Below are 27,801 nucleotides of genomic sequence, written 5' to 3' on the forward strand. Positions count from 1 at the left end.
TGTCCCCACTCGTGGACTTAATAGTCTCTGTCTTTGCAACAATTTGGAATGAGGGAGGAGAGGTACAGGAGAGCACATTGTGCTGATTTCTAAGCAACATTGCCTGAGAAGGACATGCTACCCTATTTTTGAGCACAACACGAAGGTACTGAGACTATGAGGCATGTTTTAAAAGGAAATATTATATATGGGTATAGCAAAGAGAAAAGCAAGCAGAATTAAAGAATGGCTCTGTACCATGGTCTTTTCACTTGGTATATCCTGAGGATGATTCCACTTTCATACATAAATTTACCTCATTTTTTCCTCCTAATGGTAAATAGTGGTTTCTATTACAGATGGGGTTGTGTTCTGTGATATGGTTTACTCTGTGCATGTATTCTCAGTCATGTAAAACTCTGCAAACCTATGGACTGTAGCCTGCCAGGCTCTTCTGTCCATGGGATTCTCCAGGCAAGAATACTGGCATGGGTTGCCATGCCCTTCTCCAGGGGATCTTGCTGACCCAGGGATCAAACCTGCATCTCCTATAGCTCCTGCATTGCAGGCGGATTCTTTACCACTGAGCACTGGGGAAGCCCATGGTTTCCTCTAGTCTAGTACATATCAAGGTTCTATATTATTTAACAGAGCAGCAATGGTGGGTAGAGAAGTGACTTCTGGGTCTTAATTAACAGCAAACACTTAAGCCACTGAAAACTGGTTGTTTCCTAACTTCTAATACTTATCCTATCTCAGAATTTGAAGTCAACTAGTATAAATTTATGGCACCCCACTCCAGTACTCTTGCCTGGAAAATCCTATGGACGGAGGAGCCTGGTAGGCTGCAGTCCATGGGGTCGCTAAGAGTCAGACACGACTTCACTTTCACTTTCCACTTTCATACATTGGAGAAGGAAATGGCAACCCACTCCAGTGTTCTTGCCTGGAGAATCCCAGAGACGGGGGAGCCTAGTGGGCTGCCGTCTATGGAGTCGCACAGAGTCGGACACGACTGAAGCGACTTAGCAGCAGCAGCAGCAGTATAATTTTAAAATTCTCATGTTTCAGTCAGTAAAGAATCCCCCTGCAGTGTGGAATACCATCTGCAATGCATGAAACCCGGGTTCAATCCCTGGGTCAGGAAGATCCCTCGGAAGAGGAAATGGCAAAAAAGGAAGGAAAGGAAAAAGGTCTAGAGATCTAAGGTACAGCATGGTGAGTGTAATTAATAATACTGTATTGTATACTTGAAATTTTTCTCAAAGAATAGATCTTAAGTGTTCTTCTCTCCCCAAGACACACACACACACACACAAAACGGTAACTACGTGAGGTGATGGGTATTTTAGCTTCATTGTGGTTACCATTTCACAATGTGTGTGTGTGTGTGTGTGTGTGTATCAAAACACCACATTATACACCTTAAATATATACAATTTCTACCTATATTTTCAATTTTATCTCTATTTAAAGTTTTATAATTTTCAATTATATCTCAATAACTCTGGAAAAAGGAGAGGATTTTTAAAAAATAAGAGTATCTCTTGTGTTACTGCCGACTCTTTGGCAAGTCTGCAGAAGAAAATTTGAAAACTAGAAGTACAAGTTAACTTGTTCTTTAAAACCTAATTAATGGTACCTTAAACAAGCAGGGCTTTACTTCTCTCACATAAATCTAGAACAGAAGTTTTAAAGTATAGTCCCTGGGCCCCTGAGGATCCCTGAATCTTTTTCAGGGAGCCCATAAAGTCAACTTTTTTCTAATAATACTAAGGTTAATTTGCTTCTTCCACTGGGTTAGCATTTGCATTGATGGTTCTAGAGCAATGGTAGATAAATCTGCTGCTACTTTAATCAAGGTAGTAGTGGTGGTGGTTTAGTCACTCAGTAATGTCCAACTCTTGCTACATCATGGACTGTAATCCACCTGGCTCCTTTGTCCATGGGATTTTCCAAGCAAGGATACTGGAGTGGGTTGCCATTTCCTGCTCCAGGGGATCTTCCTGACCAAGGGATCAAACTCTGGTCTCATGCATTGCAGGGAGATTCTTTACTGACTGAGCCCCCAGGGAAGCTCAATCAAGACAGTGAGTATCCATACAATATTTATACCATGTGTGATGGCACTCTTGAGTAAAACAAGTTATGTGGCCATGAGAAATACCAACTCCTTATTTTATGGAATGTCAATTTCAGCTGTAAAAACAACTGACAAATACTAGTTGTTTAGGCTTGGTTATTTCTAAGACAGGTTCTTGAAAATAAATGAAGTGTGCTTTGTAACACGAAGGAAATGAACTGAAAATATATGTTGTAAATGATAAAATTTGAGCTTTAGGTTTTCAGAGAACTTGTATCTACCATCTTGACAGCTTCTAAATACTTAACAAATTTTCTCAAAAAAATTAGTGATGACATTAACAAATATACATTTTTATATTTTATAGTGAAGTATGTCAGCCCTAAATAAACTAAGGTTTTCCAATCTCAGCACTGTAGACTTTTGGAGCTCTATAATCCTTTGTTGTGCACTGTAAAATGTTTCACGGTATCTCTAGCTTCTATCCAGTAGATGTCAGTAACAGCCCCAGAGTTTGACAACCAAATCTCTAAACATTGCCAAATATTTCCTGGAGGATAAAATCATACCCAGGTAGGATCTACTGAGTTAGGTGACTCAGTAAATAGTTATTTTCCAAATGGCCAATGTGTGACATTACAAAGTCATACATGAGTTCAAGATCCACTGGGGGAATGAGACAGACAAATAGATTTTGGTGGCTCAGACCGTAAAGAATCTGCCTGTGATGCATCAGACCTGGGTTTGATCCCTGGGTTGAAATGATCCCCTGGAGAAAGGAATGGCCTTTGGTAGCGTATCAAAGAAAAATAGTCACAATTATGTGAGAAGACTTATTAAAGGATTCTTTTTTTCCAACTAAGTATCTATATGAAGCCAGATTTTCTTCAGAAACATCAACCAAAACAACATATTTCAGAAGATTCAATGTAGAAACAGATATAAGGATCCAGCTGTCTTTTTTCTCATCTTATGGTATTAAAAATACATAATATAAAATTTACCAATTCAAGTTCAGTGGCATTCAGTAATTCACATTTCTGTGCAACCATCAGCTTCCTCCATCTCCAGAATTCTTTTCATATTCTCAAATTGATAGTTTGTACTCATTAAACAGTAACCAGCCATCTTCATCCCACTTCCTGCCCCTGGCAACAATTGTAATTTCTGTCAGTGTCTGTGTTTAACTACTCTAGGTATCGCTTATAAGTGGAATCAAACAGTATTTGTCCTTTTGTGACTGAATTATCTCACTTTGAATGTCTTCAAGGTTAATCCATGTTGTAGTAAGTTTCAGAATTTCCTCTCTAAGGTTGAATGATATTTCATAGTACGCATATAAATACCACATTTTGTTTATTCATTCATCTGTGGATGAATACTGGATTTCTTTCACTTCTTGGCTACTGCAACAAACATGGAGATGCAAATATCTCTTTTGAGATCCTGCTTTTAATTCTTTTGGTTATCTACCCCAAAATGGAATTCCTGGATCATATTTTAAGGCTATGGTTTCTCCAGTGGCCATGTATGGATGTGAGAGTTGGACTGTGAAGAAAGCTGAGCACCGAAGAATTCATGCTTTTGAACTGTGGTGTTGGAGAAGACTCTTGAGAGTCCCTTGGACTGCAAGGAGATCCAACCAGTTCATTCTAAAGGAGATCAGTCCTGGGTGTTCTTTGGAAGGAATGATGCTAAAGTTGAAACTCCAGTATTTTGGCCACCTCATGCGAAGAGCTGACTCATTGGAAAAGACTATGGCTATGTTTAAGGCTATGTTTCAGTTCAGTTCAGTCGCTCAGTCGTGTCCAACTCTTTGCGAACCCATGAATCACAGCACGCCAGGCCTCCCTGTCCATCACCAACTCCCGGAGTTCACCCAAACCCCTGTCCATTGAGTCGGTGATGCCATCCAACCATCTCCTCCTCTGTTGTCCCCTTCTCCTCCTGCCCTCACTCTTTTCCAGCATCAGGGTCTTTTCCAATGAGTCAGCTCTTCGCATGAGGTGGCCAAAGTATTGGAGTTTCAACTTCAGCATCAGTCCTTCCAATGAATATTCAGGACTGATTTCCTTTAGGATGGACTGGTTGGATCTCCTTGCAGTCCAAGGGACTCTCAAGAGTCTTCTCCAACACCACAGTTCAAAAGCATCAATTCTTCAGCACTCAGCTTTCTTTATAGTCCAACTCTCACATCCATACATGGCCACTGGAAAAACCATAGCCTTGACTAGACGGACCTTTGTTGGCAAAGTAATGTCTCTGCTTTTCAATATGCTATCTAGGTTGGTCATAACTTCTTCCAAAGAGTAAGCATCTTTTAATTTCATGGCTGAAGTCACCATCTGCAGTGATTTTGGAGCCCCCCAAAATAAAGTCTGACACTGTTTCCACTGTTTCCCCATCTATTTGCCATGAAGTGATGGGACCAGATGCCATGATCTGCATTTTCTGAACGTTGAGATTTAAGCCAACTTTTTCACTCTCCTCTTTCACTTTCATCAAGAGGCTTTTTAGTTCGTCTTCACTTTCTGCCATAAGGGTGGTGTCATCTGCTGTCTAGGTTGGTCATAACTTTCCTTCCAAGGAGCAAGCGTCTTTTAATTTCATGGCTGCAATCACCATCTGCAGTGACTTTGGATGTTTTGAAAAATCGCCAAACTGTTTTCCACAGCAACTGTATCATTTTACATTCCCATCAATAACACATAGGAGTTCCGATTACTCCACATCATTGCCAACACTTACACTCTGTTTTTTGAATAGTAGTCATCCTAGTGTCTGTGACTTGGTACCCCATTGCAGTTTAACTTGCATTTCCCTAATGATGAGTGATAGGGAACATCTTTTCGTATGCGTATTGGTCATTTGTATACCTCGCTTGAAGAAATGCCAGTTGAATTCCTTTGCCTATTTTTTTTAAAATATTCATTTTTATTTATTTATTTGGCTGTGTCAGATCTCAGTTGGGGCATGGTGAATCTTTAGCTGTAGCATGTGGGATCTAGTTCCCCAGACACTGGTGGAATGGGAGCATGGAATCTTAACCACTGGACTACCAGAGAAGTACCCCTTTGCTCATTTCAAAATCTGGATGCCTGTTTGTCGTTGACTTACAGGAATTTTTTGTTTATTCTGGACCTTAATCCCTTATCAGACAAATGATTTGCAAATATTTTGTGGATTGTCTTTTCACTCCATTATTACTGTTCTTTGATGGAAGGAAGTGTTAAATACTGAAGTCCAATTTATCCACTTTTTTTCTCTTTCGTTGCCTGTGCTTTCGATGCCATCTAAAAGAAATATTAATAACTGCCGGAAAAAAATCATGAAGCTTCACTCCTATGTTTTCTTCGAAGAGTTTTATAATTTTACCTCTCACATTTAGGCTTTTTGATCCGTTCTGAATTAATTTATGTATGTGCTGTTAAGTCTAAGGTCCAATTTTATTCTTTTGCATTTTCCCAGCACTGTTGAAGTCTTTCCCTTCCCCGTTGAATGCCTGCATTAACAGATAAGCATTTGCATTCGCTTTTGGCGAATTCCAATTTTATCTCCGTTAAAAGAATTCCATTCTTCTCATCAGTATACTTGTATTATATATTCAATCGTTATTACTGTGTCTTTAGTTTCGTCAATATAAAATTGGGGAAGGGGCGGTATTTCAGGACTGAGGAGAGCGACGACTTGTGTGGTCGCCTAGGGGACCGCGCGGCGCCCCCCGCTGGAGCTTCTGATGGTCACGGGCTGCGGGAGGGTCCTGGGTCCACTCTGAAGGCGCAGTTCTGCGAGGCCGGGAGCGGAGGCCGGGGACCGGGTAGTCAGCGCGGCTCTGGTGAGAAGCCGACGAGGGAAGCGGGTGGGAGTTCCCAGCCCGGCCTGTGGGAAGAGGTCGGGCCCCGGCACCGCCGGCGCATGCGTATCGCCGAGCCGGAGCCAGCGCGGCGCGGCCGCCATTGCTGGGAGGCTTTCGTCAGAGCCTGGCTGGCCCCGGCGGCAGGTCCAGCCCCAGGGGCCCCGTCACTGGGCGTCATTGGCTCAGGCATCCGGGCCCTCATCACCTTCTCCCGCCTCGGTCGGGACGGGCGGCGGCGGCTGCGGCGTCAGGGGGCGGAGCCGCCCGCGGCGCCCTTTGTCTGTGCAGGCGGGTGAGTGCGGCGCCCGCGGGCGGGTGGCGGGCGAGGGTGCTGGGCGGGCGGGGGTCACGGGGCGGGGAGCCCTCGACTCCGAGCCCCCCAGGCGGCGCCCTCCGGCTTCTCGGGCCCCCTGTTCCCCTTTCAAGGGAAGGCCTCCCCATTCCCAAGATTACAAACCTATTTTCCTCTAATATTTTCTGCAATTTATTTCTGTATAGGCGTGGGCGGGTATCATTTTTGGAAAGTTTTTCCCATCTCAAGAGTATTAAAAGAATCACCTTTATTTTCGTCTAATACTTTTAAAGGATTAAAAAAAATTTTTTTTTACATTTTAACCTATTGGATATTAATTTTGTGATAACCTGTAAGATAGAAAAATGCCTTTCTCCCCGGTGATCTTGCCGTCATCTCTTTCCCACTGAATTGAAATGACACTTATCTATTCTACAGACGTTTGTATACTCACATCTGTTTCTAGCCTGTTACACTGCTCTCACAGTTTCTGCTCTGATAGCACTTTGTTTTAATATAAAATAAATTTTAATATGTGGCAGAGCAGATCCTGTAATTGTGTCTTTTGATTTAATGAACTTTCTGTTTCTTTTACTTACTTTGAATTGTGGGAAATATTAAAGGTACAAAAATTACCATTTTCCAAGAGACAGAATTGATCATGACACTTAGTAGGTGCTCTTATTAAATGGAGAATATTGAAAGTCACTCTGTTTCTGAAAACTTGTATACTTCCCTGATGCCATCAGGATAATGTTTTAGTTTCTTAGCAATGACCTCAAAGCCCTTTGCTTCCAAGGGGAAGGCATATTTTAAATTCATGGCTGCAATCACCATCTGCAGTGATTTTGCTTGCTACTTAGAAGAAAAACTATAACAAACCTATACAGCATATTAAAAAGCAGAGACATTACTTTGCCAACAAAGGTCGGTGTAGTCAAAGCTGTGGTTTTCCAGTAGTCATCTATGGATGTAAGAGGTGGACTATAAAGAAAGCTGAGCGCTGAAGATTTGATGCTTTTGAACTGTGGTGTTGGAGAAGACTCTTGAGAGTCCCTTGGAATGCAAGGAAATCAAACCAGTCAATCCTAAAGGAAATCAACCCTGAATATTCATTGGAAGGACTGATGCTGAAGCTGAAACTCCAATATTTTGGCCACCTGATACAAAGAGCCAACTCATTGGAAAATATCCTGATGCTGGGAAAGATTGAAGGCAGGAGGAGAAGGAGACTATAGAGGACAGAATGGTTAGATGGCGTCCCCAATTTGATGGACTTGAGTTTGAGCAAACTCCGGGAGTTGGTGAAGGACAGGGAAACCTAGCATGCTACAGTCCAAGGGGTTGCAGAGTTGGCCATGACTGAGCGACTGAACAACAACAAAGCCCTTTATGACCTTAATATTGTGTACTGCTTTGCCTTCCATCCTTGCACTTTATGTTGTAGGCATACCAGACTTCCAGGACAGGACCCAAAACCCTCTGGGGAAAATGCGTTAATTAAATTATATCAAAATTATATCAGAAAAGCCCACGTGCCACATATTTTGAAAAATGCTTCCTGTATTTGAAAAGAGCAAAGGGCTTTAAATTAGAGACATAAAATTCTTGCAACATGTGTTAGAGAAAGTATCCTTAATATGTAAAGAGACTTTTTGAAAAAAGAAAAGTGTAGGACTTCTCTGGTGTTCCAGTGGCTGAGTCTGCTCTCCGAATGCAGGGGGCCCTAGTTCAACCCCTGATCAGGGAATTAGATCCCACATGCCACAGCTAAAGACCCCACATGTCGCAACTAAGACCCAGCACAGCCAAATAAATAATAATAATAAAGGTGAAAATCCTAACTTAAAAAAAAAAGTGGACAAAGGATATGCACAGGCAATTTACAGATGAATTACAGGAAACCAATAAACAGAAAAAAGTGCTTAACCTCATAAGTAATTATAGAATGCAAATGAAGACAAAGATACTTTTCACCCTTTAGACTGGGCAAGTATATCAGTATTGGTGCTAACAAAGTGTTGAGGCAAATGCAGAGGGGCAGGGCCCCGGTTGTACCATTGAGGAAGTATTTTGAGTGGCAGTATGACTACAGTTAGTAAAATGTAAAGTGAGTTCATTGTGTGGCTCAGAAATTCTATTCTAAGATCTGTCCTGCTGAAATACTTGCACAGGTGCACAGGGATGTGTGTACAAAGATGTTCATTACAATATTGTTTGTAATTTGAGAAAGCGATACCACTTAAATGCTAACTATGAGTGTGGTTAAACATATTGTGGTAGATCTGTACAGTGTAATATTGTGCTGTTATAAAAGTAGAATAAGGTAGTTTGTTATGAAATTAATAAAAGGAAAGCGCTAAGATCAGCATTTCCAAAGGTGTGTTTTATGGAACCCTATTCCCATCAGATGCCATAAAAAGTATTCTCAAACTAGCTGTATTTGTATACAGGGTATAATATACTTGAAATATTCCTCATTGCCTTGGGTTCATAGGAGGAGAAACCTGTCTTCCTAACATGGTTAATACAGTTTTTGTTGTTGTGAATATATGGTTTTCAGGTGATTGGGTTTGAAACCCCAAGACATTCTTGTAAATTCAACCTGGCTCTTCAGACCATGGGACCTTCTTAGAGTTTTTGCTTGATAAAATAAGGACCTGATCCTTAAAGTGCTTTTAAGTTAGTCTTGAAAGATCTTCCTATTAGTGAAAACTGGTTGTAAAATGTTAGATTCCTGGCATGTCTTGGCTTGAGTGGCTTCTTTCTCTAACAGGGCCATTCCATTGGAACCATAGTTTCCTTTCTTTCTTCCTATTATTTCTCAGAAATGGTTTTATTCTTTGTTTCTATCAGTAGGTTTTGAGAGGAGTTTTTCAGGTCAACTTTTGTGAACAGAGAACAAATATATTCTCATGATTATTAACAGATCAATACATTTCATTCTGTTATTGGTACTGGTGAAATGCCTGTTTTTTTCTTCTTTCTGAGGAGAAAGCCACTCTATTTGAAAGTCTTTCTGTGGGAAAGGACCACATGTTTTCTGTTCCGAGAGGAGAGTGGGAGAGGACTAAGGCTAAATTTGTTGTAGTTGCTGCTTCTGTATCTCTCTGCTCTTTGAGACATTCTAAAACTGCTTTTTTGATTGTTTTAATGAATTCCACCTCCTGCAGTGCTCTGTCTTTATCAATGAACAGTGTGTATGTCTCTTTTTAGACTCCATAGGTCTCTAGGAGACCAACACTGCTGGAGTTCTTCTGCTGACTCTGATGCATCTCATTACAGGTGCTCAGCCTGAAATTGTGTCTCTCAGAATCTCTGCCTGGGGGCAGATTCGAATATCATAGTGACGTATGTACATGTAGGATTGATGCCTTTAGTGAAAAAAACAACAACAACAGTGTAATAGCCAACTTCAGGAACCTCCACATCTCAACTCTACATGAACAAGGCAAAATCCTGAGAGTGGCTGCCCTGGGAAGCAGAAATCACTCTCATGGATATCCACTGGCTCCTGACCCTCTCCTGAGATCAGGCACCTTTAATACCTGCGACTGGCTGTTGCCTTTAAGGCACTGGAAAATCAGCCTTCAGGGACTGACAGGGCTGCTGAAGCTGTTAGAACTGGGATGTCTCCTGACTGTCGTGCCCGAAGAGAATAAGCCTTTGGTGACATTACAACTGAAGGACTGCGAAGAGGTGCAGCCATCCTCGTGGAGGACTGAATCCAGGTACTCAAAAAGGAGGGTGAACATTCTGAAAAATGAAAAGAGTGAAACCTCCTTTCTGTATTGGAAGTGTCATCTTTTTAATAATTTTCAATGTTTTTTATTTATTTATTTTTGGCTGTGCTGGGTCTTCTTTGCTGTGTGCAGGCTTTCTCTAGTTGCAGCGAGCAGGGGCTACTTTGTAGTTGCAGTGCGTGGGCTTCTCATTGCGGTGGCTTCTGTTGTTGTAGAGCAGAGGCTCTGTAGTGCACAGGCCTCAGTAGTTGCGGCATGTGGGCTCAGTAGTTGCAGCTCATGGGCTCTAGAGCACAGGCTCAGTAATTGTGCTGCACGGGCTTAGCTGCCCCACAGCATGTGGGATCTTCCTGGATCGGGGATTGAACCTGTGTCTCTTGCATTAACAGGGGGATTCTTTACCAATGAGCCAGCACGGAAGCCGTAGAAGGATCATCTTTTTTTATTTTTTTAATCTTTTTTTAAATTAATTGATTTTTTAATTGAAGGATAATTGCTTTACAGAATTTTGTTGTTTCCTCTCAGACATCAACATGAATCAGCCATAGATGTACATATGTCCCTTCCCTCTTGGACCTCCCTCCCATCTCCCTCCCCATCCCACCCCTCTAGGTTGATACAGAGCCAATGTTTGAGTTCCCTGAGACTTAGAGCAAATTCTCATTGCCTATCTATTTTACATATGGTAATATGTTTCCATGGTACTCTCTCCATACGTCTCTCCCTCTCCTCCCCTCTCCCCATGTCCATAAGTCTATTCTCTATGTCTGTTTCTCCACTGCTGCCTTGCAAACAAATTCATCAGTACCATCTTTCTAGATTCCATATATATGTGTTAGTATATGATATTTATCTTTCTGTTTCTGACTTACTTCACTCTGTATAATAGGTTCTAGGTTCATCCACCTCATTAGAACTGACTCAAATGCATTTCTTTTTATGACTGAGTAATATTCCATTTGTATATGCACCACATATACTTCTTTATCCATTCATCTGTCAGTGGACATCTAGGTTGCTTCCATGTTCTAGCTATTGTAAACAGTGCTGCAATGAACATTGGGGTACATGTTCATTGTACATGTACATGTCTTTTTCAATATTTGTTTCCTCATGGTATATGCCTAGGAGTGGAATAGAAGGATCATCTTAAAGAGAGTAGAGGAGATGCCTGGATTTTGAGTTTAGGGATGAGTTTATACCCTTAAAGAGTAAGAATAACTCCTCAACATAAGTTCTCTGGATCGCATCATCTCAGTGGTTCTCATCTGCCACTTGGAATCATTTGGAGACTTCAGAATTTAAAATGCTGTTGCCCAGGTTCACCTGAGATTGTTAAATCCAAATCTCAGGGAAGAGGGGCTTAGCACTGGCATCTTTTTAAAATCGCCCCCCCCCAAGTGAGTAGCTAGTGCTAAAAACCAGTGAGCACCCCTGAGCTTCCCATATGTCACCACAGAAGAGAGACAGCCATACCTTAAATTCCTCAGTGTAATAGAGGAATAGGAGTGTCAGAGTTACGTCACCCAGCCTTTAGGCTTATGTCTTACAGGGCTTCTCTCTAAACCATCTGCCATCCTGATATAAGACAAAGGGTGCAAGATTTAGGTGGAGCTTTAATATCATTCCTTGACAAGATTCTTCTCTTCTTTTCTCAGGAATGCCCTCTCAGGATGCCACACTTTCCCAAGAAGGAAACACAGAGAAGGAAATGAATGTTGGATCACAGACAGTCATGTCTCAGGTAAGTTCAGTTTTGTTTGTTTTTTTAAAAACTTTATTTTGTTTTTGTTTTTTTTTTTTTTGGCTGTGTTAGGTCTTTGTTGCTGTAGGGGCTCTTCTCCAGTTGTGGCAAGTGGGAGCTACTCTAGTTGCAGTGTGCAGGCTGCTCATTGCGATGGCTTCTCTTGTCACAGAGCATGGGCTCTAGGGAACATGGGCTCCATAGTTGCAGCTCCCAGGCTCTAGAGCACAGGCTCAATAGTTGCGGTGCACAGACTTAGTTGTTCCGAGGCATGTGGGATCTTCCCAGATCAGGAATCAAAGCCATGTCTCCAGCATTGGCAGACAGGTTCTTTACCACGGAGCCACCAGGGAAGCCCCAGGTAGGTTGTTTTCCTCTCCTCTGAAATGCCATGGTGGTTTGCAGAATGTAGGTACTTTTATTTTTCAATTCTCAGAACTAAGCTCCCCAAGTCCAGGGCCCTTGAGATTCTTGTGACAGAGGTGACATAACTGTATGTGGCATTTCCCACGCACCTTCCATACCTCTTTATAGCTCTTCTCTCCTTCAGCATTTTTATCAGCCTGTAGATTCATGTCTGTCCTGGATGTTGTAAAGGCAACACAAGAAGCCATAGACTGTCTTTTAATAGTGCATGTGTGCGTGCTCAGTTGTGTCTGACTCATTGTGACCCCATGGACTGTAGCCCACCAGGCTCCTCTGTCCATGGAATTTTCCAGGCAAGAATACTAGAGTGGGTTGCCATTTCCTACTCCAGGGGATCTTCCCAACCCAGACAGCAAACCCACATCTCTGCATTTTCTGTATTGGCAGGCGGATTCTTTAAATCACCCTTCCCTTAAATAGCTCACTAGCATTTAAACACTTGCCATTTAGTCTTCAAACAATGAATGATGCCCATGTCACTGACCACTTGGAGGTAATGGAATTATTAATATACCTGAGGACCTCTGCTGCCACAATTTAATGTGGCAAATTAATGCCACAAATTAAGCCTGCCTCAGCATCAGTCCTTCCAGTGAATGTTCAGGACTGATTTCTTTTAGGATTGACTGAGTTGATCTCCTGGTTGTCCAAGGGACTCTCAGGAAAGTCTTCTCAAGCACCACAGTTAGAAGGCATCAGTTCTTCAGCACTTAACATTCTTTATGGTCCAACTCTCACATCCATACATGACTATTGGAAAAACCATAGCTTTAACTCTGTCGACCTTAGTCAGTGAAGTGATGTCTTTACTTTTTAGTATGGTGTCTAGGTTTGTCATAGCTTTTCTTCCAAAGAACAAGCGTTGTTTAATAGCATACTCTATAATTTACCCAGTCATCATCTTTATTGTCTACTTTCCCCTGCTAAAGTTTCATAAAGGAAGAGAATTTTAGTCTCTCTTGTTCACTAGTATATCTCAAGCCCTATAGGTGACACATAGGAAGCACTGAATAAATATTTGTTGAACAAATAGGAATTTTGCATATGATAAAGGTCACATCTCAAACCAGTGGTGAAAAGATGGTTTATTTAATAATCAATGATATTTCTGTGGAGCCATGTGGAAAAAGGTAAAGTTGAATCCATACCTCATACTTTACATCAGAACAGTCTTCAAATTGATCATATATTTAAATATGAAAAACTAAGCCACAAAAGTTACACAAGAAAATAATTTGGGAATTCCTTTATAACCTTTATTCCTTTATTCCTCTATATTCCTTTGAGAATCTAGAAGCTGTAAAAGAAAAGATTGATGAGAAAGAGAGAGGGACAGGAGAGAGAGAGAGCCAGCTGAGCAAAGGGCAGAAGACAGAAAGGAAAAGATTATTTTCGGAATCATAAAGGGCCTCCAGGAGAGTTAGTGGGGTCCTAAAGGACCTTTCACAGGACTTAAAGGATAATAAGGAAAATCTTGTCGTGAACCAAAGGGGACACTTGAAGAAGGAATTTTGGTCAACATTGTCACCTTCAGTAACAAGAAAAATATCAACTATACTTAATGGACTCAATGATATATTTAAGGAGATTTTCAGGTAGAAGATTAAAAGTGCCAGCTGTCAGCTTCTGGCTGGTTAAAGTAAAATGTGAGAGGAAAAGATAAACTAGATAAAAAACCGTTACATATAAAGGAAACGGACATGAAAATATGCCCAACCTCGCTAATCATCAGGGAAATGCAAATCAAAACCACAGTGCGCTGTCTCCTCACACCTGTCAGAATGGCTGCCATCAAAAAGAACAGAAATAACAAATTTTGGCGAGGATGTAGAACCCTCATACACTGTTGGTTGCAATGTAAATTGGTGCAGCCACTATGGTGAACAGTATGGAGGTTTCTCAAAACACTAAGAATAGAACTATCACATGACCCAGCAGTTCTACTCCTGGGTATATACCCCCCAAAAAAACTAAAGCACAAATTCAGAAAGGTACATGAACCCCAGTGTTCAAAGAGGCATTATTTACAATTGTCAAGACATGGAAGCAACATCAGTGTCCATGAAGAGATGAATGGATAAGGATGTGGTGTATGTATACAATGAGATTATTCCTCAGTCATAAAAAAGAATGAAATTTTGCTATTTGCAGCGACATGGATGAACTTAGAGGGCATTATGCTAAGTGACATAAGTCAGAGAAAGACAAATACTGTATGATACCACTTTTATGTGAAATCTGAAAAATACAACAAACTAGTTAATAAAACAGGAAAGAAGCTGACTTGCAGATATAGAGAGCAAACTAGTGAGAACCAGTGGGGAGAGAGAATAGAGGAGGGGCAATACAAGAAGTAGGGGATTAAGAGGTACAAACTATTATGTATAAAATAAGCTATAAGATTCTACAACACAGGGAATATAGCCAATATTTTGTAATAACTACAAATGGAATATAACCTTTAAAATTTGTGAATCACTATATTGAACACCTGTAACTTAAATAATATTGTACATCAACAGTATTTCAATTTTTTAAAACATCAAAAATATATATATAAAGGAGCCAGAAATTATTGAGTTTTAAAATAAAACTTTCTCATTCACACCTCTCAACATGTGCTCAGCTCAGCTCCATTATAGAATTGCTGTGAATTGCTGTTTACTTGAATGGGAGTGTGTGTGGCAGTTATTTCTATGAGTTTCCTACTACTTTGAGTTTGTGAAGGATAAAGGGTGGGGCCAAATGCCTATTTCTTCAGCTCACAGAAAGAAAAATAGAGAGAAAGCTTTCAAGGAACTGTACCTGAGGAACTATGCTCCAAGAGCCTCATCTGCCTGTGGACCTGGTGTAGATTATAAGATCCCAGACTTCAAATTGATGCCATAGTGGCATCAAACGTAGGGGTCTTGAGGAAGATGAGTGAAATTTACATGAGGAAGGGATGTGAATATTTACCTTCAGAGGGTAAACAGTAGCAGGTTGTATTTCCTGAAAATGGCACAATTTCTCCCATTCCATAGGCTCCTCTTATACTGATTTAACTACTCTATCAGGAGAGGAGCGATTGTGTTCCTTCCCCTTGGATTTGGCTTGTGACTGTGGTGGAACTGAAACCATGTGACTCTTGAGGCTGGATAAAGAAAGGTGGTTCTCTTGGGAATTTTGCATTTGGCATCCAGCTACCATGCCATGAGGAAGCCCAGGCAGCCTGTGGACAGGCTTGTATGGAGAGGACCGAAGGCACCTGGCTGAGCTCCCAACTTTCAGCCAGCACCGACTTGCCAGCCACGTGAATGAGCCTCTTAAAAAGTGAATCTTACAGCCCAAAGTTGAGCCTCCCAGCTGAAACAAAATGGAACAAAGATGAGCTGCTCCTGCTGAATATTGCCCATGTTACAGATTCTGTGAATAAAATAAATGATTGTTATTGTTATGAGCCACTAAATTTGGAGGTGGTTTGTTATACAGCAGTAGATAATGACACAATTGATACCACCCCTACTGAAGTCAGCTTGACAATATGTGTCAAAATTGCAGATTCATATACTCTTTTGCCAGACATCTCATGGGGAATGGATTCTAGAGACAGACTTACATACAATAGCAAAATAATATACTTTTAAGATATTTCATTGCAGCATGATTTATAGTAACAAGAGAGTAGAAAATATCTAAAATGTCTGTTAGTAAACTGGTTACATAAATTGTGGGACAGTCACACAATACCACACAGCTATAAAAAAAAAAAAAAGGAGGAGGAAGAAATCTATGAACTGATGTGGAGGGATTTCCAGTATAAAGTGTTCAGTGAAAAAAATCAGACGCAAAAGATTACCATAATATGCTACTTTGTACAAGAAAGAAGGGGAAACAAAAATATATAAATGAATCCAATGCTTGTTTGAGGGAAAAGAGACATTGAAAGGATAAACTTGCATCTAATGAGATTGGTTACTTGTAAGACTTAGATGGAAAAGCGGTGAAAAAGAGGGAATGGAGGTGGGCAGTATGCAAGGAGGGCTTAAAATTGAAAATAAACAGAAATAAGTGAGCCCAACTGTATTTCAAATTACTGATATAACCACACTGAAAATGCGTTAACTTTTGAAACTAAATCATTACTTGTACTCTATGTCCTCAGGCTAAAAGCAAAACAATTCTCGATACTGAACTCTCATTTGTAGGCTTGTTCTGTGCAGAGGCATGTTCCCTGGTAGCTCAGCTGGTGAAGAATCTGCCAGCAATGCAGGAGACACCAGTTCAATTCTTGGGTCAGGAAGATCCCCTGGAGAAGGGATAGGCTACCACTCCAGTATTCTTGGGCTTCCCTGGTGGCTCAGACTGTGAAGAATCTGCCTGCTGTGCTGGAGACCTGGGTTCAGTCTCTGGGTTGGGAAGATCCCCTGGAAGAGGGCAAGGCAACCCACTCCAGTATTCTTGCCTCGAGAATCCCCATGAACAGAGCAGCCTGATGGGCTACAGTCCTTGGAGTTGCAAAGAGTCAGACACGACTGAGCAACTAAGCACAGCACATGTGTTAGCAATACCAAAACCACGTTCTTTACAATCTAGGATTGAGCAAATAAATAAACACATTGTCCATAATTTTGTTGTTATTGTTTAGTCACTCAGTTCAGTTCAGTTGTATCTGACTCTTTGCGACCCCATGGACTGCAGCACACCAGACTTCCCTGTCCATCACCAACTTCCAGAGCTTGCTCAAATTCATGTCCATCAAATTGGTGATGCCATCCAACCATCTCATCCTTTGTCATCCCCTTCCTCTCCTGCCTTCAGTCTTTTCCAGCATCAGGGTCTTTTCCATTGAGTCAGTTCTTCGCATCAGGTAGCCAAAGTATTGGAGTTTCAGCTTCAGCATCAGTCCTTCCAATGAATATTCAGGACTGATTTCCTTTAGGATTGACTGGTTGGATCTCCTTGCAGTCCAAGGGACTCTCAAGAGTCTTCTCCAACACCATAGTTCAAAAGCATCAGTTCTTCAGTGCTCAGCTTTCTTTATGGTCCAGCTCTCACATCCATACATGACTACTGGAAAAACCATAGCTTTGATTAGATGGGGGCTTCCCTGATCGCTTAGTTGGTAAAGAATCTGCCTGCAGTGCAGGAAACCCCAGTTCAACTCCTGCATTGAGAATATCCGCTAAAGGGAATGGCCACTCACTCCAGTATTCTTGTCTGGAGAATTCCATGGACTGTATAGTTCATGGGGTTGCAAAGAGTTGGATACGACTGAGTGACTTTCACTTTTCAGTTTGACTAGATGGGCGTTTGTCAGCAAAGTAATGTGTTTTTTCATAGCTTTTCTTCCAAGGAGCAAGCATCTTTTAATTTCATGGCTGCAGTCACCATCTGCAGTGATTTTGGAGCCCAAGAAAATAAAGTCTCTCACTGTCTCCATTATTTCCCCATCTATTTGCCATGAAGTGATGGAACTGGATGCCATGATCTTAGTTTTTTAAATGTTAAGTTTTAAGCCAGCTTTTTCACTCTCCTCTTTCACTTTCATCAAGAGGCTCTTTAGTTCCTGTTCGCTTTCTGCCATTAGGGTGGTGGTATCTGCATATCTGAGATTATTGATATTTTTCCCAGCAGTCTTGATTCCAGCTTGTGCTTCATCCAGCCTGGCATTTCATATGACCTGCTCTGCTCTGCTCTGTTTATTTATAAGTTAAATAAACAGGGTGACCATATACACCCTTGACGTACTCCTTTCCCAATTTGGAACCAGTTCATTGTTCCATGTCCAGTTCTCACTGTTGCTTCTTGACCTGCATACAGATTTCTCAGGAGGCAAGTAAGGTGGTCTGGTATTCCCATCTCTTGAAGAATTTTCCAGTTTATTGTGATCCACAGAGTCAAAGGCTTTCGCATAGTCAATGAAGCAAAAGTAGATGTTTTTCTGGCATTCTCTTGAAGGGAATTATAAGATCAGAGAGATATGGGTCAGAGAAGGGAATTACAGATATGAGAAGAGAGGATAGAATGAACCCTGCTATGTTGGATTAGATTTAGAGATATCAGTATGGACCCCTGGTGTTTTTTTTTTTTTTAACCAGTCACTCTCTTGACCTATGGGTTTTATTAAATATCAGTAAATATAGGGTTAGATATGGAGTTGTGTGTGTATACGTACATCACTGTATATATTCCCCTCTTTCCTAGATATGACCCCTGAGAGGGCCTAGAAGAAATGGTACTCCAGTAGCACTGGATGCAGCTAGTGCCCAGATCTTGGGGTCTAAGTGCCGTTTTTCATTAAAGGGAACCAGGCATAGCACTTAAGGATTTGACCAACAGAGCAGAACATGACAGACTGCCTCCCTGTATCAGCTGGGGAAGTAGAGCAGCTCAGTATTTTACCACTAGAAGGAATCAGGGCTCCTTTGTCTACTGCACCACCTTTGACTCTTCCCTTAAGGGCCCCTGTGAACGAAAAACAAAAAAGTTTCTGGCTGAGCAGGGATATACTTGATGTTTCAGGAATCACTGACATTCCAGGACGTGGCTGTGGACTTCACCAGAGAAGAGTGGGACCAGCTGTACCCTGCTCAGAAGAACCTCTACCGAGATGTGATGCTGGAAAACTATAGGAATCTGGTTGCACTGGGTAAGGAGGGCATCTCTGTAAGTTGTGTCTGATTCTTTGGGACCCCATGGACTTCGGCACACCAGGGTCCTCTGTCCTCTACTATCTCCCAGAGTTTTCTCAAATTCATGTCCATTGAGTCGTTGATGCTGTCTAACCATCTCATCCTCTGTTGCCCCCTTCTCCCTTTCTTTTCAGTCTTTCCCAACATCAGGGTCTTTTCCAGTGAATCAGCTCTTCTCATCAAGTGCCTATAGTATTGGAGCTTCAGCTTCAGCAGTAGCAGTCCTTCCAGGGAATATTCTGGGTTGATTTCCTTTAGGATTGACTGGTTTGATCTCCTTGCAGTCCAAGAGATTCTAAAGAGTCTTCTTCAGCACCACAGTTAGAAAGCATGAGGCCAGGATAGAAGAAAGCCAATCAGTTGGAGACAAGAGACCTCTGTTTCCTGCTTTCTCCTCTGGTGAAATGTGTTGACTTTGAGATGGGTAGCTTTATTTTGCTGCCTCAGAAGCCTCCCTTTTCCAAATCCAAAGACCCTAAAGATAAAAAAGTTTGGAAATGAGTTCTGAGATTTTTGTTCCCTGTGTAAAATTCTAAGATACACATTTTCCTCTTGAACAGGGCATCAACTGTATAAGCCAGAGGTGATCACTCAGTTGGAGCAGGAGGAACAGTGGATGATGGGAAGAGTCAGCCCACCAGACACTCATCCAGGTGAGAAGAGAACATTTGAGTATTTGTGACTCAGTGAAAGAAAATAGTCACTTTTGAAATACTTAATGGAGTGTGCTCTGAACATCTCCCTCTGGGATTTAAAGGATATCAAGGCATTTTTGATGGGTTTGGTCCTGGGTTGGGACGATCCCCTGGAGAAGGAAATGGAAACCCACTCCAGTATTCTTGCCTGGGAAATTTCATGGACTGGGGAGCCTGGCGGGCTACAGTCCATGGGGTCCAAAAGAGTTGGACATGACTTAGCAACTAAACAGCAGCTGCAGCAGAGGCCTTTTAAAAATTTCAGTTCATATTTGACATTTTTCCAAAGTAGAAATGACTATTTTTTTCTGATTAAACAGACAAAATATATATATATACTTACTATTTAAAAAATTTGCACAACACAAAAATTATTTTGAAAGTTTTAGTTTGTTCATAAATACCTTGATATTACAAATCTCCACAAAGCACTTTCTTACTATTTTTTTGTTTATAATCCTTTCAGGATTCTTTAAATCTTTTTCTTTTCCATACCAAAAACCCTCTACCATTTTAACCTATTTTTCATTATTTTTTTTCTTTTTATTATCAAACATGTTAAAGTTGTCTAAAATCCGTAGCCTTCGTTCTCAGTCTCTTGTTCACCTTTGTGATAGGATCCCTGTCATACCTACGTTGCTAAAATTTTTTTCTTGGAGATTACCACTAACTTCCTTCCAGTCAAGTCCAGTGGCTAAAACAAACCACCATTATCATGTTGTATGATCATGTTGCATTTGACTGTGTTGACTCGACTCTTGAAAATCGTCTCACACCTTGGCTTTCACACCATTCTTGCCTCTTGTAGCCTCTCTCTTGTCTCCCAGCCTGTTCTTTTTAAAAATTTATTTATTTTTAATAAATTAGCAAGGGTAAAGCAAGGGTAATTGCTTTAATAAAGCAAGGGTAATTTAATAAAGCAAGGGTAATTGCTTTACAACACTGTGTTTGTTTCTGCCATACATCACCATGAATCTGTCATAGCTATCCTACCTGCTCTTTTAAATACCTTCTCTCACTCTTTATTCTTCTGAAGGCACATATTTCTTATGGACTTGGTGTTCATTCTTCAGTACTGTGCTTTTAAGTAGCTTTTCTATGTCATTTTTCCATTTCTACATTTCTAGCCTCAGTAGTTCATGTACATTCTCTTCCCAGAGTTTAGATTGTATTTTTGTTTATGAATGTCATACTGTCATTTTAATCAAGTATTTCAAACCTTGGACCTATTGACTCTCTACTCCTTTAAAACATCCTACTAAGTGAGACTTCTTGACCAAAAAAAAACCCAAAACTCCTAAATCTTAGCTCCTTTTTGTGGGCATACTGCCTGGTTATATTAGGAAACAGTGGACTGATGGGTGTGTGCCAGATACCAAGTCATTAAGCCAGGTTAATGTACCCCATCTTGATTCTTTGCTCAGACACCTTGTTTCATCATTTGGGCTTGGTTTTCTGTCATTCAAACTTCAGCTTTCTGAAGCTGACTCTGATTCGGTTGTCTTTCCTATAGTGCTCTTGGTTATCTTAGGTAGGAAAACTTATTCCTTTTTCAGCCTCATTGGACCTAAATTTTTAGCCTGACAGGTGCTGCACCCCAGTGCTCTAAACCCTGTTTAGAGGCTGATAATTAAAACGGTTTGTCAAGAACCCCTAAGCACCTTTCCTGACAATGATGAGTAACATTATTTTCACAAAGCTTCCTATCCTGGAACCTGGAAAATAGGAAACTAAAGAAGGAAAATGAAAAACTCCCTTTTCAGGCAAATTGCCAATGTAGGTGCCCACACAGAAACCTGAGCTGTTCTTTCCCACAGGTACATATGCTGCCATGTGAAGGAGCCATACTGTCTCCCATTATGTCCCTGCCCAGAGACTCCCAACTCGAGAAAATAATTACTACACTCAAGAAAATTTCCAGGTAATTCCCTGGCAGTTCAGTGGTTAGGACTTGGTGCTTTCACTGACAGGGCCCAGGTTCAGTCCCTGGTTTGGAATTTAAGATCCTGCAAGCTGTGCAACATGGCCAGAGTGGAAAAGAAATTTCTAGACTTCATTATCAGCTGTACCTGGGTGGTCAAGGCTTTTGGTCCTTGACCAAATGAGGTTGTATAAGTGGTTTCTTTGTATCCTCCTTGTCAGGGCAGGCAGCCTAGCAGTGTCCTCCAAGGAGACTGCTTGCATTTTTGCATTTTCTCCTGAGACACAATCAATTGTTTCTCTTACAAGGATGTGGTAGAATGTTTCTGTTGATGGAGGAACTGAGATAGAATGATCTGGCTTGTGCAACCTCATTCTGATGTGCCCTCTGGGGTATTGCTTGTCTCATTGTCTTCGACATTAGCTGATGTCTATTTAATATCTAGAAATTCTCTTCCTAGCTAAGGTGAGACATGGAAAATGTCTGATGGATCTAGCAATGAAAAGGTTAGGAATGATATTAATGAGAGAAGTGACAGGGGAGTAATTAGCAAAACAATCAGTTTATACACTGCTGAGTAAACAGGAGGTTTAAAAAAAAAAAAAGTAGAGCTTGTAGTTGGACTTCCCTAACAGTCCAGTGGTTAAGATTCCACGCTTCTAGTCCAGGGGGTGTGGGTTTGATCCCTGGTCAGGGAACTAAGGTCCCACATGCTGCTGGTACAGCCAAAAACTAAAAAACAGTATAGCTAGTACATATATGGTACTTCTTACAAGAAGCTCAAATGAGAAGGTGAAGCAAACAAAGAGGGTGACTGCTAGACTAGAAAGAAGTGAAAGTGGCTCAGTTGTATCCAACTCTTTGCGACCCCATGGACTATACAGTCCATGAAATTTGCCAAGCCTGAATACTGGAGTGGGTAGCCATTCCCTTCTCTAGGGGATCTTCCCAACCCAGGGATTGAACCCAGGTCTCCCACATTGCAGGAAGATTATTTACCAGATGAACCAGGTAGCTAGACTAGAAGGTAGTGTCAAAACAGGATCATTCTAAGAAGGAATGATTCCAGCCTGTTTAAAGTGCTGAATGGAAGGGATCAGGGAGAGTGTAAGTAGAAAATAGAAAAGATGGGGCAAGGTTCTAAAAAAATGGGAGTGGGATTAGAGACAAGGAAATTAGGGTAACCTCCACTTGCTACATGAGCTACAGTTCGTGGGGTTGAAAGGAGTTGAACACAACTCAGCAACTAATACATTACTTAGCACAGCTAGAAAAAGCCCACATGCAGCAATGAAGACCCAGCACAGCTGAAAATTTAGTAATAGTTTTATCATTTTAAACAAAAGTTTAAAATAGGAAGAAATACTTTTGAAATAAGCAGATAGTGGGCACTACAATAGAATAATCCACAGGTGAGATTGAGAAGGTCCTGGACTTGGCCCTGTGTTCCCTAAGCACAGTCTTTTCTGTCTCTCACCTCTGAGCACAGACTTTCTTATGATATTTCTTATTCTCCTTTCCGTTTTCTCCCAATTATGTATATTCCTGATGGATCTTTTCTTTTTGTGATTACCACTCATATTTTAAAATCTCTCCCTGCTCACTGCTTCTTGTCATCCTCTTATAGTCTTTCCCTTTGTTACATGGCTTTATTTCAAAACTTTCAATGCCACATTTTCATTGTCTGCACTACAGTCAGTTTCATTTGGTTATATACTATGCCACAGTTTCTTTTTCATACAGAGAATACTGAAGTGTTTATATGTTCTGAATTTCTTTTAGATGGGGAGAATAGACCAGAAATTAAAAAATCAAACCATAATATTTCTGATGAAAATCAAACCCATGACATGATAATGGAGAGACTAACAGGAGACAGTTTCTGGTACTCCATCTTAGGTGGACTCTGGGAGTTTGATTACCAGTTAGAATTCAACCAAGAAAACCAGCAGAGATACTTAGGACAAGTATCTTTCACCCACAAAAAGATCACACAGGAGAGAGGCCTTGAATGTAGTAGATTTGGGGAAAACTATAATCTAAACTCAAACCTTCTTATGCAACAGAGAATTCCTTCAATGAAAATACCCCTTAATTCTGACATACAAGGAAATAGCATCAAACATAATTCAGACCTGATTTACTATCAGGGAAACTACATAAGAGAAAATCCTTATGAATATAACGAGTGTGGAAAAATCTTCAATCAACATCTTCTTCTTACTGGTCATATTCATACTGAAGGGAAACACAGTGAATGCAGGAAGGCCTTCAGCCAGAACTCATCTCTTGCTCAACCTCAGATGGTCCTCACAGGAGAGAAACCCTATAAGTGTGATGAATGTGGGAAAAGATTCAGCCAGAGAATACACCTTATTCAACATCAGAGAATTCACACGGGAGAAAAACCTTTTATATGCAATGAATGTGGGAAAGCCTTCCGTCAACATTCATCCTTTACTCAGCATCTGAGAATTCATACTGGAGAGAAGCCCTATAAATGTAATCAGTGTGGTAAAGCCTTTAGCCGGATCACATCCCTTACTGAACATCATAGACTTCACACTGGAGAAAAACCTTATGAATGTAGTTTTTGTGGGAAAGCCTTCAGCCAGAGGACACATCTTAATCAGCATGAGAGAACTCACACAGGAGAGAAACCTTATAAATGTAATGAATGTGAAAAAGCCTTCAGCCAGAGTGCACACCTTAATCAACATAGGAAAATCCACACTCGGGAGAAATTGTGTGAATATAATAAATGTGAGAAAACCTTAAGCCACAGTCCTTCCCTTACTCCACAGCACATAACTCAGAATTTTTAGCTTTGTCCTGATGGGGGTGGTGGGGGTGGTAAGGGAATCATATGAATATATAAATATAGGAAAATTGGGGTTAGACCTTTTCATCCTGTTCAATATCAGATTATTCATAGTGGGGAGAAAGCTTATAAATAAACTTTTAATGCATAGAAGGCAAATAAATTTAGACCTTAAATTTAGCATATTATATTCCCAAGAGAAGTTATACATAATGAAAATATTTTATAAACAAGATTATATTAGGAGACATGTTCCAAACTTTTTTTAATGACCAGATATCCTGTAGGCAATGACCTATCATTATTCCCTTGTGATTTTTATAGCATACAATTTTTAAATTATATAAACATTAATTAATTGAGGCTATTGTGTAGTATAACCAGTCACATAAATTTGAAATAAATAGAAAAAAGCAATATTTCTCAAAGTCATTTGTGTGTATCCTTTACCAATTTTATCATACTTAATGTTTACTTAATATTTTTAATAGGACTCAGGGTTTTTAGCCTTGTCCTAGGAAATATTATTTATGGAGATTGTGAGTTTTATATGCTAAATTATATTCTAATTTCCATCAAAATAAATATATAATTTTGAAGTTGAAAATATTCATTGGTGTACCATCTAAGTCTTCTGTACCATCATTTGAGAAGCCATGTGGTAGGATATGGCAATAATAATATTGTTTTTTAGGAATCCTCCCATTATTTTCATCAAACAGGTCCTGGGATCTCTAAGATGAGTCTTAGAGGAGACTGAGGGTCATATTGGTGAACTTTGAAAAGTGATTCAGAGAAATCTACTTTTCTATCCTGTAGTTTTAAATTTCCCTATGGCAAATGTATATTTTTGAATCAAAATTGTTATTTCTGTTACATTTGCAGGTTTTAATAGAGAGGAGGTTTTATTTTATACTGACAGGGACTTTATAAGAATCCCTTCACCTGTCTGTATCACTGTGGAAGTCAGAAGTAGGGGCTGGACCAGAGGGTAAGTGGTGGTGCCACGCTGAGGCAAAGAACCAGGAAAGAGCCTTATTGGTTTATATAAACAACTAAGGAAGCATAGGGCCTTCCAGGTGGGCTCAGTGGAAAAGAATCCACGTGCCAGTGCAGGAGCTGTGGGTTCGATCCCTGGGTTGGGAAGATCCCCTGGAGAAGGGAACCCACTCCAGTATTCTTGCCTGGAGAATTCCATGGAGAGAGGAGCCTGGTGGGCTACAGTTCATAGGGTTGCAAAGAGTCAGAGATGATTGAGCACACATGCAAGTAAGTGTTACTAGTTTGTTTAATAATTCACTTTATTTATTGAAGTATATTTATGTACCACCGTTTTCCAAAAGGAATTTAAGGTGGTTAAATTTTATGATCACTGCCTTGTTTGACAGAAATCGCAGTTTGATGTTACAAAGCATTGTAAATATAAACCGTCATAAACCATGAATAGCTACATCTAGGGAGCTGCTTGTTTCTGGGCTTTTTGTTTTTCTCTTGGTCTTCTCAATCTTGACTGAAGAAGCCATGAGACCAAGTTGGAATCCAGTCCCCTTGCCTTTTTTTTTTTTTTTTCCTTCCCCAGTCCCCTTGCTTTCTCACCTTTCTTCTGACATATCTCCTAGCTAAAGACTTCCCCATTTCTTTATCCCTGTGAGAGACTAGATATCATAGGCCTTAAGTCAAAGCTGGAATGATGTAAATTTAAAAAAAAAAAAAATTAAAACACTAAAAACCAAGAAAATAATGAAATCATTTCATTGTGGAAGTTAAACTTTTCAGGTACATTTTTGTCCCACACATCAGTGGATGAAATAGTTAATAAAACCCTGAGATACTGGAGTGAGGGAGGATTTCCAGTAATATCATGTTTAAATACCTGTGTAATGGAGATCAATTTTTAAGACAGATAAGTTCTGAAAGTGTCTCTTCACCAAAGGGACTAACATGTAAGATTTATTTGCCCTAAAGAGGCAGAATATAGAGCTCTCAGGTTTTGGGAAGAGACGGTGAGGCAAGATGAAGTCTCAGACAGCAGAGGTATAGGTTAAAAGAAGTAATGATTAATTACAGTTGGTGAAGCCTTTGATCAAAGTATGCAACCAAGAAAAAAAAAACCTGAATAATCCACAAAGAGTGCTAAAGGCTTGAACAGAAGGCAGTGTATCTCACACAGGGAAAGGAGAGCAGTACAGGATTTTCAGAAGAAGATAAGCAGAATTTGGACAATTTCAGAAGTCTGAACTGAAGGAGACCAGTCGGCCATGGATTTTCACCAATTCTTCATAAAATTAGAATCTATTATCTATCCTTAGGGTCATAAATGATTGTGCTTATGTTAACCGTACAGTAAACTATGTCATTCTGGTGTGAATTCATTCTCGTCCTTTGTTATCTTCAACATGTTCTAATTTAAGTGAATCCTAAATGTATTTATTACATCAAAATTCTAGGGAGTTATAGGAGTGGTTTACTCACTCAGAAACCTAACGTTATGACTTATTTCTGTCTAGGAGGGCAAGATATTACCCTTTTACATATGTTAATTCATTTGGTTCCTCCAACCAGGTGATGTTGCCTTTCTTATATGAAAAGAGATACTGAAGCTTAGACATGATAATAAGTGATAATTTCTCAGTTTCTCAGACTGGAATGTCACTAGAACATGGATCATCTTACTCCTAATCCAGTGGATAAAAACAGTGCCTGGAACAGTGTTTTATAGCACTCTGAAAACATTTGATAAATGTATTAAATTTAATAAAATGAATTGCTGCTCAATACCAAAATTTGTATGACTCTCTTTCTCAGAATCTCAGAGTAAAAAAGATTATTGTGTTGATAGATTCTCTTATGTCCAAAGGGCTTAAGGGCTGGGAGAAAAATACTCATTTGGATTTTGATTAATTTTCAATTTATTAATTTAAGAAATCAAACAACATTCCTTAAGTAGCCAACATTCCTCTAATTATTCATAGATGTGCAAATAATAAATACTTAAGAATTTCTAAAATGAGATATCCTTTCTCTTGTAAACACTGATCAGATTTAAATATATCTAAACATTTCATTAAAGTTGCAGACCTAAAATTTCAAATGTTATTAAGTGTCTTAAACACATTAAGAAACAGCTAAGAAGTACCCAGAATATAAAAAATAATTATACCAAAACTGGTTATAAAAATGTCAGACTTTCCTGATAGTTCAGTGGTTAAGACTCTGAGCTCCCAATGCAGGGGACCCGGGTTCCATCCCTGGTCAGGGAACTAGATCCCATATGCCACAACTAAAGAGTTCACATGCCACAGCTAAGACCCAGCAATGAATGCTAAATAATATTTTTTTAATCATAAAAAATTTTTAAAGGAAACAACCTTAGTAGTATCCGATGAATGGAAAAGTCATATATATATACACAAAATACTATATATATATATATATATATATATATTTACATTATAGATGTATGTGTGTATATGTAAATACAAATTCCATCACTTTCTATATACAAAATGAGGCTTCCCTGGTGGTTCAGTGATAAAGAATCTGCCTGCCAACACAGGAGAGGCAGGT

The 27,801-nt window shown here is 40.1% G+C and overlaps 1 protein-coding gene across 3 annotated transcripts in view; it reads left to right on the forward strand.

The window, feature by feature from the left end:
- Positions 6,024-27,801, forward strand: part of LOC102183030 (28S ribosomal protein S17, mitochondrial) — a 36,681-nt gene continuing 14,903 nt past the window's right edge. The window contains exons 1-6 of one of the 3 annotated variants that reach the window (XM_018040513.1): positions 6,024-6,210; positions 9,496-9,941; positions 11,612-11,697; positions 18,628-18,754; positions 19,358-19,450; positions 23,196-27,017. In XM_018040513.1, the coding sequence (XP_017896002.1) occupies positions 11,614-11,697; positions 18,628-18,754; positions 19,358-19,450; positions 23,196-24,238 (1,347 nt within the window). In that variant the 5' untranslated portion in view covers positions 6,024-6,210; positions 9,496-9,941; positions 11,612-11,613 and the 3' untranslated portion in view covers positions 24,239-27,017. Of the gene's footprint in view, positions 6,211-9,495; positions 9,942-11,611; positions 11,698-18,627; positions 18,755-19,357; positions 19,451-23,195; positions 27,018-27,801 lie in introns of those variants that run through there. The other 2 variants (XM_018040514.1, XM_018040515.1) reach the window with 2 other exon arrangements.

This window comes from Capra hircus, chromosome 25, assembly GCF_001704415.2.
Source record: "Capra hircus breed San Clemente chromosome 25, ASM170441v1, whole genome shotgun sequence".
In the NCBI taxonomy this organism is placed as follows: Eukaryota; Metazoa; Chordata; class Mammalia; order Artiodactyla; family Bovidae; genus Capra; species Capra hircus.